At 24.8% G+C, this 16,947-nt stretch overlaps 2 protein-coding genes across 2 annotated transcripts in view; both read right to left on the bottom strand.

Annotated features, from left to right (window-relative positions):
- LOC108688740 overlaps positions 1 to 2,115 on the bottom strand; it is a 4,880-nt gene extending 2,765 nt beyond the window's left edge. The window contains exons 1-3 of the mRNA XM_018195101.1: positions 2,029 to 2,115; positions 485 to 587; positions 27 to 157 (exon numbers count right to left, since the gene is read on the bottom strand). Of these exons, the coding sequence (XP_018050590.1) occupies positions 27 to 157; positions 485 to 587; positions 2,029 to 2,073 (279 nt within the window). The 5' untranslated portion in view covers positions 2,074 to 2,115. The remainder of the gene's footprint in view (positions 1 to 26; positions 158 to 484; positions 588 to 2,028) is intronic.
- Positions 2,116 to 8,220: 6,105 nt separating this feature from the next.
- LOC108688741 lies at positions 8,221 to 12,447 on the bottom strand. The gene is made up of 5 exons (XM_018195102.1): positions 12,362 to 12,447; positions 11,239 to 11,347; positions 10,755 to 10,876; positions 9,705 to 9,828; positions 8,221 to 8,476 (listed from the first exon to the last, which is right to left on the bottom strand). The coding sequence occupies exons 1-5, from the start codon at positions 12,404 to 12,406 to the stop codon at positions 8,406 to 8,408; spliced, it is 471 nt and encodes a 156-aa protein (XP_018050591.1). The 5' UTR covers positions 12,407 to 12,447; the 3' UTR covers positions 8,221 to 8,405.
- Positions 12,448 to 16,947: the final 4,500 nt, after the last annotated feature.

Below are 16,947 nucleotides of genomic sequence, written 5' to 3'. Positions count from 1 at the left end.
ATATAATAATTATTACAAATTATTTCCAATTGTTTTTTTTTTAATATACAGGTATCCAATTTTTTGAGTTTCACACGAAATTGTCTTGATTCTTCATTGAGATCCTTCTCATCGAAAAAGAGGAGAGTCCAATTTTGCAATCCAATAATTAACTCATCTAAAAAAATTGTAAACATTGTTTTTTAATTAAATATTATCCTAGGATACACATTTTAAATATAAAAAGGACTATTAAAATATATACATACGCAATTTTATTGTGAATTATTTAATGTGCTTTCTTCTAAATTTTTTTCGCAAAGATTGTGCATAATATTTTTAAAATTATTTTTCATTCTTAAGTTTTAAATTTCAAACTATAAATTTAAAATTAGGAATTTTTAATGTATAATATTCTAAATTTCGAGTCCTAACAATAATAATAATGAGAAGATATTAAAAAGATTATATTTATTTATAAATTTATTATTTCTAGATAATTTACCTATTTTGATTTCTCCTTCGTCCAGACATTCCTGGAATGTCGATACATCGGTGTTGAATGCTTTTGCAATCTCTTCTATTTTTTTATCATCATCTGCAATTACCTAAAATACAACCATATAACTTTGTACTTTATTAATATGACAAATTTAAATTATGATGATCAATTATACTTGAAGTAATTATATGAAGTAATTATATGATATAAAAGATATAAATTATTTATATCACTTTATAAAAGAATTAGTACATACATTCTAATTCTGTCGTTGTATTTGAAGTATATTTGAAATATAAATATAATTTGTATTTTGTAATTTGTATTTTATATTTCAGCGGAATACACAAAAATATTCTATATTCTATTATATTTCAAGTATTAAGATTGTATTTATATTTTGTATTTTAATTAATTTTAGTAATTTAATTACAATTATATTTATAAATTTGAGTTTTCTATAAGATGAATATTTAAGTTATTGAGAGAGAACTTATTGTGATACTACTATTCCGGCTTCGGTTTAGAGTTTCGGTTTAGAGTTTTTAAGATCAACAAGTCAACAAAAAAATAATCAATATAAAAATAATAAGTGCACAGTTTAATTGGATAACTTTAATTGGAAATTATATAAATTAACAAAAAGAAAAATATTAGACAGGAAATTGAGACCTTAGTAGAATGGCCTTTTTCACTTGTGTTCAATAGACTTATCGGTCGATTTTACTCAATACATTATTGCTTTTATTTTATATTTTAAATATTTTAATGATTTATAAACTTCGTTTTTTTTTTATATTTTGTTTGTTGAGTTTATAATATCGAAAAAATTTTTCCATATATCTAGTCGAAAAAAAATGATCCCGCATCATTCTTATGGGAAAATGTCTTTCTGCGGATTTGGCTAATTTTTGGATATGTTGTAATTCTCTTCACTCTGAACAAATGTCTCAATGGGCATAACTTGATCTTATAAACCGTTTCTGCGCTATAAGCATTGAAAGATCCAGTAATCATGTAAAATCTAAATCTTTCAAAGCTTGTAGCGTGGAAACAATTCATAGGATTGAGTTGTGCTCATTGAGACAGAATGAAGAGAACTACATATTCAAAAATTAGTCAAATCCGCCGAAAGACATTTTCCCATAAACATGGTGCAGGATGCTTTAATTAAAAAATTCTATTGATGTTTTTTCATATTTTGCATTATTTTCGAGATATATTAAAAATAATAAAAAATGACACATTTTGTTAATATCTCTAAAATACATGGGTAAATTTATTAACATTTTTTTTAACTTATTTACATGTCGAATGATCGTATGAATTAATAAAATTAGTTCTTTTTAAAAATCTCTAGGCAATAAGTTATACAATATAATCCTAATTTAAAGCTTGCTTATAAAATGTACGAAATTTAAAATTAAGAAGTAAATAATTTCTTGTATATTGTGAATTCTTCAATAATCCATTTGTATAAAATGTTCTATTTAAATAAGTTATTGAAATAAGAAAGAATAACATGTATGAAAATAAAATGAACTTACGGTAGCAATTAGCGCTAAAATGAAAAACGTAAGTGATCTCTTCATTTTTCTTCGTTTTAGTGATAGAAATTAACAACTTGCATAAAGTTAATCCGACAACTGAAGTCATTGTATTTCTATGGCTCATATTTATATTATCTGTAGTATTGTATATGATATTACATTATTATGCGAGAGAGAATGCTTTGTATAGAGATATACATGCTCGGAAATTTGCTGAAGCACGATTAGTATAATTGGTTGATATATCAGATTTGATAAGTTTCGATGCATTGAAATACTGCGCAATTACAATATGTTCACTCATAGTACGTGCACGTATCAGTCTAAATTAGATATATACGTCAGCGTGTCGCATAGGTTACATTCAGAAAAAACATCAACAAAACTGTCACAAAAACACACTTTTATAATAAAATTGCTATTCATTTTTTATTTTATTTCGAGAGAAATAATTAATAATGTATTATAAGTAAAACACATAAAAACACAAGATAGAATACAAGTTTTAATCAGCATATATAAATAAATATAAATATATAAAGAAAATAATATTTTACATTATCCTTAAGTAGAAAGTTAAGTTGGAAGTATTAATACAAGTAAATTTTGTATAAGAAATACTCTTATTAAAAACAATATAATTTGAAAGTATAGGATTGTATTGCACATCCACTGATAAGCCAACTCATGTTCGCAGCTTAAAAATTATTCCGTCTTTGTCAAATGTTAAACAAAGACCGATACTCACATAAGCGTTGTAAGCACGAATTGACCGCGGCTATAGATAACGAATAAAGAAGAATAGAGAATTATTATGAAATAATAATAACGATAAAAATAATGATAGTAAATTACGGGAGGTAAAAATGATAATGGTAATTATAGTATAGTTACCGCTCGAGGTCGATAATACTGTTTTGTTACAACACGCATGCCTCGCGCACTTAAAGTAATTATACAATTTCTTTAACTTGATCTGGCATATTGTCGGATATATTTCACGATAAATGATTTCTGTGAAAGTGAAACTTTTCTAGCATTGTGGTCAGTTCGGAATTGATTGCTAGATAATAAAATCTAACTGGAGTTACGAATAATGTGTGCGTGTTCCTCATATGGCTAATTTTTTTTTTTTTGGGAATAAATTTACATTAGCATTTTATAAAATTTTAATACAATAGTAAAGTGCCGTACTGAATAAAATAATTACATTTTAAAATAATTACATTTTTTATTGTTGACATTTATTGTAGGAATATTTCAGAAATATTGGTTGATAAATTTTTTGTTTACATATCGTTTCATCTTTATTTTATTTTTATAGAATATAAAAAAATAGAAATAGAGTATTTAATAAAATTTTTCAATTACACAATGTTTTTAGATATTTTCTAAGATCTTATTCTCTTTTCGTTTGATAGACTTTAAATAGAAAATTTGAAAATCTTAATTTTTAAATAAGAAAATTAAATAAGAAATTTATTGTTATGAGAAAATTATCTATAATCTTTTATACTTATATAGATACTTTTATTCTTTTATACTTATTTTTAGATCTTTTTAAAAGATATTTAATATACGACAATCATTTTTATAGCTAACTATCTTTAAAATGTCACCCTTTCCAACATTTTGTTCCAATCTTTCTTGTTTCGGAACAATTTTATGTGATGCTGCATATACGAAATAATTTTCATTACAAACTGTTATTATATAATCAGTGAATCGTTTACGTTTATGTGATTTCCAGCTTTGCTTTATACACGTACATACGCGTGTATATGTAGAGGCATAATTGATCTTCGCATACGATAAAAAGATAGTTTGGATTATAGCGTATTAAAAATTTTTAAATTATATCAAAAAGTGAAATCGAATAATGTTTAATTAAACGTACAAAATATACACAAAATATATAATGTAATAGAGTGGAGATGTACTGTATTGCGTTGCACGCATAATGCCCATGATGTATTATTTTCTTGTTTAACGTTCTATGAACAAGAATATAACATGATTAAAATATTAAATGATAATACGTAGCATACGTTTCTGAACATTTACGAGATAGATGTCAGTTGCGTCCTCTCATGCTTCTTTCCGTCTATTAAATCTAGTGTAATAAAGAATTCTAGGGATTGGATGTAACAATTCTAGTTTCTAGAATAAATGGATCCATTTGAGTATTAAAAAATATTTATTGAGCATATACTTACATATTATAGTGATAATAATAATCATTAATGATAAAAGTAGTATAATCATAATCAATTAGTGGTACAGATGTTTTTAACAAATAACACATTGGTTTTCTTAAATGTAATTTTTAATAAATTTTTTCGATTTATATCGGACTAGCATTTTAGAAGAATACTATCAACATCAGAATTATCGCGTTAATTATTCAAATATATAAAATATATAAAAAAAGATAAACATGTTTACGTAAAGATTACGATATGTTATTGAAAGTAATAAATGCATAAGTAATAAATGCATATAATAAATTATATGGGTTAATGCGCATTATAAATTGTTAACTATTATTACATGTTTGACAAATGTATAAATTATAAAAGACATTAAAAGAATACGAGGCTTATTTATGCGATTCTCTGTAGCAAAATATTTCTAGCATATTTCTGCAAATTTAAGAAGTCAGTTTCTTCTAAATTTATATTGTAAATTTATATTGTCATCATTTCTTTATATTTCTATTTATTTTCATCATACGCTGTTTATATCTTATTGCACACGTAATTATTATTTTTATCTTACAATTTTATTGACACGTATGAATTACACACAGCCTTCTAGATTTAAAAATCAACCTAATAAATTCTTTTTACTACGAGAAGAAAGAAAATCAGTGTAAAAGAGAATCTAGCAATCAAGCTGATGTTATTTTGATATCAAAATGACATCTGTATCATTAGAATAGCATCAGTGACGACGAATAACATTAGCTTATTTGCTGGAAAACTGCATGCGAAAAATATGAATGAAAATCTGTCTACTACTTGCAATAAACGTAATATAAATATATACGAAATTTGCCTTCGAATACGAATTGCTTATTACGGACTCTTATTAGAATTTGTTATTTTTTGTCTCGCAGAAAATATATTTATATTTGAAATAAGATATCTAAACTAGTCTTGTCTGCTTTCTATTCTAAATTACACAATGAATCAAGCTATTTTCTCATTAGTTATATTTGTTATTCGGTATTATAAAAAACGTATAGCAATTTGCACATCATTTCATATGTATATTATGAAAAAAATTTGTGTATTACTTTTTCTATGTACATATACTCACACGTACATACGCGCGTGCGCGTACATGGTGTCTGATAATTATTAAGCAGCACTTGTGGATAGGTAGATCAGAAATTGACGAAAAGAGGATACAAATGATTTATTACGCGCGGATTTTTATTTTTTTTAACAATAAATCTATATCGAAAATAAGTTGCGTCTTGTCTGAGTTGTTGAATGAATCTTGTAAATAATTTTACTGAAAATGTAAGATGTATATACTCAGAATATATATGACTGCGCACCAATTGCTTTCAGACTTCCAACACAATCAATTTGAAATATTAATAATTTTTCCAAACTTAATTAAAAGCATCTTAAAAATCTGTAAAGAATTTATTGTGAAAAATATTACCTCGGCCAAGTATCCAAAGATGTTGTTTGCTTCAAATTTTTTACTATTTTATCAAGTTGAAACTGACGGAAGAGCCCCGCTCTCTCTATGTATATAATTATAAGAAAATTCATAGTTTTATATTTATTATTTAATAGCGTCAAGAAATTGGGTACCGGAAAAGAAAGATTTTGATGGCTGCAACGCTGATATTTGTATCCTCGAGAACAAGATTTCTGTATTAACAATCAACAGAATTGGCTACGTGCTCATCATATGATTCAAAAACAAATTGTTTCCTATCAGTGCCAGAAATTCCATCAATTGTTGATGTCTATGCCAAACTATACACTTGACTGCAATAGGACTTGCTCAGATACGAGTTTAATCGTGTGAGATTAATAAATAATGTAATAATTGTTTCTTACAAAATATTTAATTAATATATTTCGTGTTATAAAACAATTAAAAAGTCTACCTTTTTAATCCTGTAGATTTTAAATTCCAAATTTTAAATTTCAAATTTTTACAGGATTTAACCTTATGATATACAACGCAAAGGAATTAAACAATATATATTTTTAATATAATAAGACTTTAAAGAAATAAATCAAAATAAATGAAAAATGTAAGCCAATATAAACCAACAGTGGATGATAATGTGTAAAACTTGTGCGGATTATTAGCAATTGATCATTACAGACATTTTGATCACAATTTTGATCATTTTCAGTGTAGCAATGAAATGGTAATAGAATTAAATATTGTACATTAAACATTCTATATAAACCAGGTGTTTTGTAGAAGATTGAAAATTTTGTCTACAGACGATTACTTCTAACTTTATAATGACGACATAAGTATCTCCGATTCTACAAAATGTATTGTTTATAATAATTTAAAGTAATGCTCAATATTTAAATCTGTTTTCAATTCATTGTTACACTAAAGATGACCAAATTAACGTCAAAACATCTGTTAAAATGAATCTGTTTTAAAATGAAATGATCAATATGAATTATCAATTATTATTATATAATAATACACATAGCTTTTACACACTACTATCGAGTGTTGGCTTTCAAAAAAATTAAGTTATTACATGATATTTTAATTAAAATAATGATAAAGAATTTATCAAAAAATTTGCAGTTTCGAAAGTACTTTGAAACACTAAATTTGTTTTAAAAATTAACAAAATATATATTTTTATTTACTTTAAATACAACATAATTAGTCCATTACATATATTTATTAATTCTATAAAATTTGATTTGTGACTGAGCCGTAGAGCCGTTATATTGTCCTTTAATTAATTTTTATTTAGAAAGATAATCATTGATAATAAAATGAAAATAAAAGATAGATAATTAAAGATTATAGATTTGCAATAAAAATTCATTAAAGTCAAACGTAATTTTATTATGAAAGCTTATTTTTATAAGTTTCAATATTATGAAATTCTATGTCTCAAACTTAAGCATTTAAAACATTTGTTGTGTGTGTATATTAATACATTTTTAAATTAAAATAATTAAATTAAGTATAAAATAAATTAATTAAAATGTGTGTGTATGAATGTGTGTGTGTATGCGTGTGTGCCTTAAACTTTATTTTCTATTTCTTATTTTTAAATTTTATTGATTTATTCAAAAGTTAATAGTTTTTGAGCATATCACTAATATAATCGCATTTGTATTTATATATTTGTAAAAATAAAATATTTAAACAAATAGTTTAGTTAAATTATATATATATAAATTATATATGTATGAATCCTTGATTTAAAATAATTAAGAAAGCATGAATTTTTTAATGTTTTGTGAGCATGTTTAATATTTTGTGAGCCATTTAATTAAAAGAGAATTAATACTGTGAGGATTAAAAAAAAATTGTTTATTAATGTTTAAAAAATGTTTTTTCTAACTTAATCCTTTCGCCTACAACATCGTGTGAGACTCGTGATAAGGAAATCGAGCCAAACACATGAGTATTACGGATAAGAGCCATGATACATCATTTCGTACAAAGCTTAATTTTTTTTTGAATTTAAGAGAAAATTGAATGTAAGAAAAAAGTAGGGCAAAGGATTAAAACGGTTTCTAAAACTATAAATAAAAATAAACATTTTTTAAACATTAATGAAATATTTTTTCGAACATTTAAATAAACGCATTTTTTAACAAAAAAAGATTGATTTAACTTAAAATTTTTAAAAAATATTTTTCGAATTTTTCTCAATGTTTTTTAAAAACATTTTTACAATCATTATTTGTTAATTGGGTTCTGATCCATGTGTAATTTTATTGGTTAAATTAAAGTTATTCTTACCTAAAAAGTCATGTTTAGACGTAACTTTACCAGAGAAAAATATTGCTTCACTTAATACGGAGAACAATCCCGTGACCATGAATACTGTGGTACTCATATATGTTGTTCTGTATGTGGCTGGTTGGGTATATAAAAATAAATTATCGTAATCCTTTCATTTAATTTGCTTTATTTGACATCAGCAACATCATTTATAAGTAACAAATTTATTGTGAATCTACAGAAAAATGGCGTTTTACTTTGTTTAAATCTCGATGTCTCAGAAATTTAATATTTATGTACTATATTGTCACTGTATATTTATATATATATATGTATAGGAAATATTATGATTTTCTGTCCAATCGATATACTGCATTTTACAATATTATTTTACCGTCTCTCACCGTTTAACTGAGTGAAAAGCAATGTATTAAACCACAGGCTCTATCTTCCCGAGTAAATTGGCTGTTTTCGTTTACTGAAAATTGAAAACAAAATTCTAAGCAATATTGAAAAATATTCATAAATTATGTACATTATTATATCATATATGTAATATATAAAAGTGCGCATTATATAATTCGTATTAGAACTTCTGACGTTTGTACAAAACGATTGTACAAAAATTGTATTGTAAATTGTATTTAAAAAATGCCTACACTGTTTTAGTAACTAACAATGAAACACAACCAACTGATCTCTTCCAATTAATAAACTTTGAATATATTAAAATGTAAACAAAAATAAATATTCGTTTTTTAAATTTTATGTTGAGTCGCACGTTCATTGAAATGCAGATTTGTCATCAATTATTTCAAAATTAAATAGCATTACGAAATTAAAAATGACGGATCTAATATGTAAAAATTTGATTACAATGTTAAGTTCTGTTGGCTTCGAATGAAACTCATTTTCCAGGAACTCTTCTAGTCACTTGTCAGATGTATGGTTGACAAGAATAAATAAAAAGAATCAATAGCATTCATGGAATTTTTTTGAAGCACGCGATAAGATCATTCAAATATAAAATTTTTAATTTTGGATCCGCCATTTTGAATTCTAAAATTTGACTAAAGATTCATAATGAACGATTCTAATATCCTTTAATAAGATATAAATTAAATGCTAATTATTCTTTTAAAAAATGGCAAGCACGAAACGATTAAAATTGTTCTGTATGTGAACGTGCATATGAGGATTGATGTCGAAAAATTCACTTTTTGCATATTTTAAAATCTTTAGATTGATTATATCGATTTTATACGGATTCACGTTTCGTGTATATTCTCACAGTCGAGAATATATACCGACATTATATAAAAGATCTTTTAATATTTATTCAATTTCTCAGATATTTTATTTGGCAGCTTGTTTAACGTAATAATTGTAGATGAACAGCGACTCAACATTTATGCATTATCGTAGTTATCTTTTTTAAATATTCCTTGATCGCATCGCATAGTATAATTACATCTATTCACACAAAAGAAGAAAAATTCCAACAACTCTCAAAATTATCAACAGCAGAATAAGACTAATGAGAGTGCAATGCAATAAATAGAGCACAATTAATTTTACAAAATTATATTAATTACATTCTGTTATTGCACCACACTCTCATTAACTTCGTTCTATTGTTGTTAATTATAATAAAATTGTGAAATAGGTAGAGGGGGAATTTTGCATGCTATTTTGAGTTTACTTACATGAATTCATACATTTTTTCCAATTCATTAAAATTTCCTCTGAAGATTGTGGCACACCATGCTTACTATTATTTTTTTCTATATTTTCAATTATCTTATCTACAACTAACTTCTCATCTTCCATCTGAAAAGAAAAGAACACCAGTATTCATCTGGAATTATGGGTTGTCTATTTAAAATTATTGGCTATTATTCTAATTAATTTTCATTAAGTTTATGTTGGGCAATATATGTCTCAGAATGACCGTAAAATATTTCCTAAGCAGGACTAAACTGAGTCGAATGTTCCTTTACCATTTTGCAATTTTCGTAATAATGAACAAGATATTATTAAAAATCGTCGAATATTGGTTTTCAATCATTTTTTTACTCAGGTACAATTTTACAGAAAAACAATAAGAGATAAAAATTGCTTCTTTTCTTCTCATAGAACTCTAAGAATTTTTTATAAACTTTGTAGTAAGTAAACTGCATTTTCGGTAAAACTGTAGAAAAGGAGAGTGCCCGCCAATGACTTTGACCTTGACATATGTTGTCAAGATCACCACCCTAAGTATCCTTCAGCAAGTTTTAGCTGTCGCTCATCCTTCGTTCAAAAGTTATTAACAAAAAAAGTTTAAGAAATAATATAATATACAATCCCTTTTCCATCATATAAAACAGAAATTTTCTGCTTTAAAATATATTTTACAACTTTCCATAAGAAAGATTCACCTTCCTCTCTCTCCGCTTGGGAGCACACGATTTTCATATTTTCTTATTTTAATAATTTTTATTCTTAAAACAGAAAATTTTTTCCTGATTTACTTTGCTTACATAGTTTACGATGCATGACATATCCATGGATGTATAATAACCTAACGCTAATCAAACCGATATATGGTTTAGGCCTGCTTGGAAGGCGTACAACTTCCACGTGAAACGTGTCTTAACAAAACATGATTGAAAAAATAGTTATTTTATAATTTTATAATTCAATTTCGCACTATATTTTTTATCAGAATTTTTTATGTCTAATAATTTATTAGTATAATAATTATTAAAAATTACCATTCTTTGCTTTTCTAATGTACAAGCTATAAAACCACAAGATTTTATTTCTTCTTTGGCGCCTTCATATTCTTCCTGCATGCCATTCCAATTAAAATTTTGCAATGAATTACGTAACTGCTCTAGGAAATTGTAAACATTTTTTTTAATTATATAATCCAAGAATACATATTTTATATATAAAAAAGATTGTATTAAAATATATACACACGCAATTTGATTGTGCATTATTTAATGCTTTCTTCTAAATTTCTTTTACAAAGATTTAGAAATTGCATAATATTTTTGAAATTATTTTTTATATTTTAGTTTTAAATTTCAAACTATAAATTCAAAATTAGGAATTCATAATATATAATATTCTAAATTCCGAATCCTAATAATAATAATAATAATAATAATAATAATAATAATAATAATAATAATGAGAAGATATTAAAAGGATTATATTTATTTATAAATTCATTATTTCTAGATAATTTACCTATTTTGATTTCTTCTTCGTCCAGACATGTCTGTAGTTTTGATATAGCTATGTTAAATTCTTTTGCAATCCCTTCCAGGAATTTATTATCATCATCATCTGCAATTACCTAAAATATAACCGTGTTGTAATTACCTTGTACTTCATTAATATGACAATTTTAAATTATGATAAAAATAATTATATTTAAAATAATTATATAACATAAAAAATAAAAATTATTTATATATTTTATAAAAAAATTATTGCATAATACATTCCAATGCTATCGTTGTATTTGAAGTACATTATTTAAAATATATAATTTTGTATATTTTATATATCAGCGGAATATACAAAAGTATTCTATATTCTATTATATTCAAACATTAAGATTGACAGTATTTATATACGTATTTTAATTTAAAAAATTTAATTGCTATTAAATTATTTACAGATTCGTATTATAAGTCTTCTAAAACGAAAACATTTAATTAAAATAATTAGTGATATTACTATTCCGGTTTTAAATCGGTTTAAGGCTGCATTTTAAAACCAAATAATCAGTGCGCAGTTAACTTTAACTGGAAATTATATGAATATAAATTCACAAAAAGAAATATATTAGACACGAAAATTAAACCTTGATAGAGTAGTCTTTTCCATTTATGTGTGTTTAATCTTATGGGTTGAATTTTACTTAATACATTATTGCTTTTATTATGTATTTTAAATACTTTAATGATTTATAAACTTTATTTTCTACATTTAGGGTTTATAATAGCGAAAAAATTTTTCCATATATCTAGTCGATAGAAAATTTGATTTCCTACAAAAAAATTCTGTTGATTTTTTTCATATTTTACATTGTTTTCGAGATATTAAAAATAATAAAAAATGACACTTTTCGTTAATATCTCCGGAATGCACCGCTAAATTCATTAAAAAATTAGTTCCTTTTAAAATCCCTAGGCAATATAATCTTAATTTAAAGCTTGCTTATAAAATACGAAATTTAAAATTAGGAAGTAAATAAATAAATTTCTTGTATATTATGAATTTTTCAATAATTCATTGTATAAAATGTTCTATTTAAATAAATTATTGAAATAAGTAACGCGTTATGAAAATAAAATGAACTTACGGTAGCAATTAGCGCTAAAATGAAAAACGTAAATGATCTTTTCATTTTTTTACGTTTTAGTAATAGAAATGAACAAGTTGCACTAAGTTAATCCAACAACTGAATATATTGTTTTTCTATAGCTCATATTTATATTGACTGTGATGTTGTATATGATCTTACATCATCGATATGCGAGAGAATGCTTCGTAGAGATATACATGCTCGGAATTTGCTGAAGCGCGATTAGTATAATTGACCGATATATCAGATTTGAATAAGTTTCAATCAGTATTGTAATACTGCGCAATTACAATATGTTTGCTTCATACATGCACGTATAAGTGAAAATTAGATATATACATCAGTGCGTTGCATAGATTACATTCAGAAAAAACACAGCATCAAAAACTGTCATAAAAATACAGTTTTATATAAAACTACTATTCAATCGAGAGAGAGAGAGAGAGAGAGAGAGAGAGAGAGAGAGAGAGAGAGAAATAATATATTATAAGTGAACACATAAAAACACTAGATAGAATACAAGTTTTAGTTTTATTCAGCACATATTGTATAAATAAATTTAAATATATAAAGAAAATAAAATTTTACATTATCTTTAACTTTAATACGTTGTTGTTTAATACATTATTATTTAATAATTATTATTTTATGTAAAGAATGTAATTACAATTATGTTATAATTGCAATTCTACAATCTAAGATTTAAAAATATATTATATACATAAAATGATATTTATATTAATATAGTATATATATATATATTAATGTGATTAATATAATTAATATTTTGTATAAGAAATACTTTTATTAAATAATAATTTTGAAATATGGGAAATATTGTATTACACATTCACTGATAAGCCGACTCATAACGCTTAAAAATTATTCCATCTTTGTTTGTCAAATGTTAAACAAAAACTGATGCTCATAACATAAGCATTGTAAGCATCGGCCGCGACTATAGATAACGAATAAAATAGAATAGCGGATTATTATGAAATAATAAACGATAAAAATAATGGTAGCAAATTTCAATGACAACAGGTGATAAAAATAATAACGATAATTAGTTCAAAGTCGATGATATGCCATTTCGTTACAGCACACATGCCTCATGTACAATAATTATACAATCTTAATTTTTAACTTAATCTGGCGTATTGTCGGATATATCTCACGGTAAATAGTTTCTGAGAAAGTGAAACTTTTGTAGCATTGTGATCAGTTTCGGAATTGGCTGCTATATAATAAAATCTAACTAGAGTTATATGAATAACGTGCGCGTAATCATTAAATGGCTAATTTTTTTATTTTTTTCCAGAGTAAATCTACACTATTATAAAGTTTTATAAAATTTTAATACAATAGTAATACTGAATAAAAATTGTAAATAATTACATTTTTTATTATTTTTTTATTGTAGGAAATTACAATAAATATTTTAGAAATATTGATTTTGATAAATTTTTTGTTTACATTGTTTCATCTTTATTTTATTTTTATAGAATTTTAGAATATAAAAAAATAGAAATAAAGTATTTAATAAAATTTTTCGCAATGTTTGTAGATATTTTCTAAAATCTTATTTTCTTTTCGTAAACTTGATTTTGATAGACTTTAAATAGAAAATTTGAAAATCTTATTTTTTAAATAAGAAAATTGAAAATTGTGAAATTTGTTATGAGAAAGTTACATTCATTCTTTTATAATTATTTCCATACTTTTTGAAAAGGTGTTTAATAATCGATAATCACTTTTATAGCTAACGGGAAAAACGCCATGAACTTTTTCCCACACCTAATATTTGCTATGATTTTTAAAATATCACCCCCTTTCCAACATTTTGTTCCAATCTTTCTTATATTGAAACAATTTTATGCGATGCTGCATATGAAATGACTTCTACTATTACAAACTGTTATTATATAATCGATGACGTGAATAGCTTACATTTACAAGATTTTCAGCTTCACTTTATATTTTATACATGTACATATATAATAAGTGTATACATATAGAGACAATTGATTTCCGCATAGAATAAAGCAAGATAATTTGGATGATAGATTATTAGAAATTTTCAAATTATATAAAAAATTGAGACTGAATAATATATTTAATTAAACATACAAAATATATACTGCAATAGATAATATAAAATATATAATGCAATAGAGTGGCTATTGCGTTGCATACGTAATGCCCATGTATCATTTTATCCTTGTTTCTCCAACGTTCTATGAACAAGGATAACATGATTAAAATATGAAATGATGATAACACACGTAGCATACGTCTCAGGACATTAACTCACGAGATAAGTGTCAATTGCATTCTCTCATGCTTCCTTCCGTAACTCTATTAAATCTAATGTAATAAAGAATCCTAGAAATTAGATTAACATATTGGATAACATATTGGATTAAAATAGTTTTTAAAATAAATGGATCCATTTGAGTATTAAAAAAGTATTTATTGAGCATATACTTACATATTATAGTGACAATAATAATCATTAATGATAAAGTGGTATAATCATAATCAATTAGTGGTACAGATTTATTTAACAAATAAAACGTTGGTTTACTTAAATGTAAATTTTAATAAATTTTTCCGATTTGTATCGGTTTGACTAGCATTTTAGAAGAATATTATCAACATTAAAACTATCGCATTAATTATCATAAAAAAAGATAAACATGTTTACGTAAAGAGTAAAATATGTTACGAAATAAAAAATGCATATAATAAATTATATAGGTTAATGCGCATTTATAAATTGCTAACTATTACATATTTAACAAAAAATATAAATTATAAAAGATATTAAAAGAATGCGAGGCTGATTTATGTGATTCTCTGTAGCAAAATACTTCTAACATATTTCTGCAAATTTAAGAAGTCAATTTCTTCTGAATTTAAATAGTAGTCAACATTTCTTTACATTTTTCATTATATACTGATTATAAGGAATTATACATTATTGCACATGTAACATTATCATTCTTTATCTCGCAATTTTATTGACACGTATGAATTACACACAGCCTTCTAGATTTAAAAATCAGCCTAGCAAATTCTTTTGCGGGAAGAAAGAAACATTAAGAGAGAATCCAACAATCAAGCTAATGTTATATATCATTATTTTGACATAAACATGACTGACATCTGTATCTTCAAAATAATATCTGTATCATCAAAATGACATTTGTATCATCAAAATGGCATCAAAATGATGATAAATAACGTCAGCTTATTTGCTGGAACATCGCATGCGAAAAATATGAATGAAAATCTGTCTACAACATGCAATAATAAATATATGAAATTTGCCTTAGAATACGGATTGCTTATTACGGATTCTTATCAGAATTTGTGAATTGTGTTTCGTCTCGTAGAAAATACTTGAAATAAGATATCTAAGCTAGCTTCTTTGCTTTCTATTCTAAATTTCGCACACGAATCAAGATGTTTTGTCATTAGTTATATTTGTCACTCGATATCATAGAAAACGTATAGCAATTTGCACATCATTTCATATGTATGTTATGAAAAAATGTATATTACTTTTTCTATATACATATATATACACACACACACACACACACACACACATATATATATATATATATATATATCTGTGCGTGTGTGCATATATATATATATGTTTGTACAAGATAATTCATTTTAATCTTAATAGACAATATTTCGAAAAATATAAAAGATACGAAAAACATTTTAGGCAAAAATGGAATGATTTCGAGAGGGATGTATTTTATTTATTTTTCTAAGGCGACAAAACGATAAGAAGGTAATCCATTTTATTTAAATAGAACTATATGACCTTTTTCACATAATATGATTATTCTAATTATTCTGCCTATAAAAGTATTAAGATAGAGATATCAAAAAATTAACAGTTTAAAAGATATTTTAGTATTTTGTCAAAATATATCAAAATATATCAAAATAAATTATAAACTATCTCGTATTGATTTTTTTATATCCCTACCTTAATACTTTTAAATGTAGAATAATTAGAGGAATCATTTTAGGGATGCACTGGATATCCGAAAAATATCAAGAAATAGCATACTCGATATTATCATACACCTTTTTATTATCCAGCCGGATAGCCGAATATCCGGTAATATATCCTGCGGAAATTTTATATTGATAGTTTTCGTCATTAATGCAGAATTTTATTCTTTTCAACTGAATTTCTTGTACAGTTCATCTTTCCTCTTTTTTTTGTTGGGAAGATAAAGAAAATTATTATTGCTATTTTTCCTTTCTTTTGGAAGCTTTCTTCTAGATGTCGGCAGGATATTTAGGGAAATATCTGGTATTCAGTCGGATAATTAGCCTACTGAATATCCGAAAAGAATTTGACGTCGGATATCCGTATCTGGTATCCGATAATTTAATGATCCGACAGCTCTAATATTGAATAAAACAATAATTCCATTTAAAAAAAAAGGAGTAATCTTTGTATCTTTTTGGTGCTTTCATCTGGAAAAAAATAACATGACCAAAATATGTCCCTCTTGAAATTCACTTTTGTTTGGAACGTTTTTTCGTAT

The sequence above is a fragment of the Atta colombica genome, unplaced genomic scaffold (assembly GCF_001594045.1).
Source record: "Atta colombica isolate Treedump-2 unplaced genomic scaffold, Acol1.0 scaffold238, whole genome shotgun sequence".
Lineage (NCBI taxonomy): Eukaryota > Metazoa > Arthropoda > Insecta > Hymenoptera > Formicidae > Atta > Atta colombica.
This window is presented reverse-complemented; position numbering and strand designations above follow the sequence as displayed.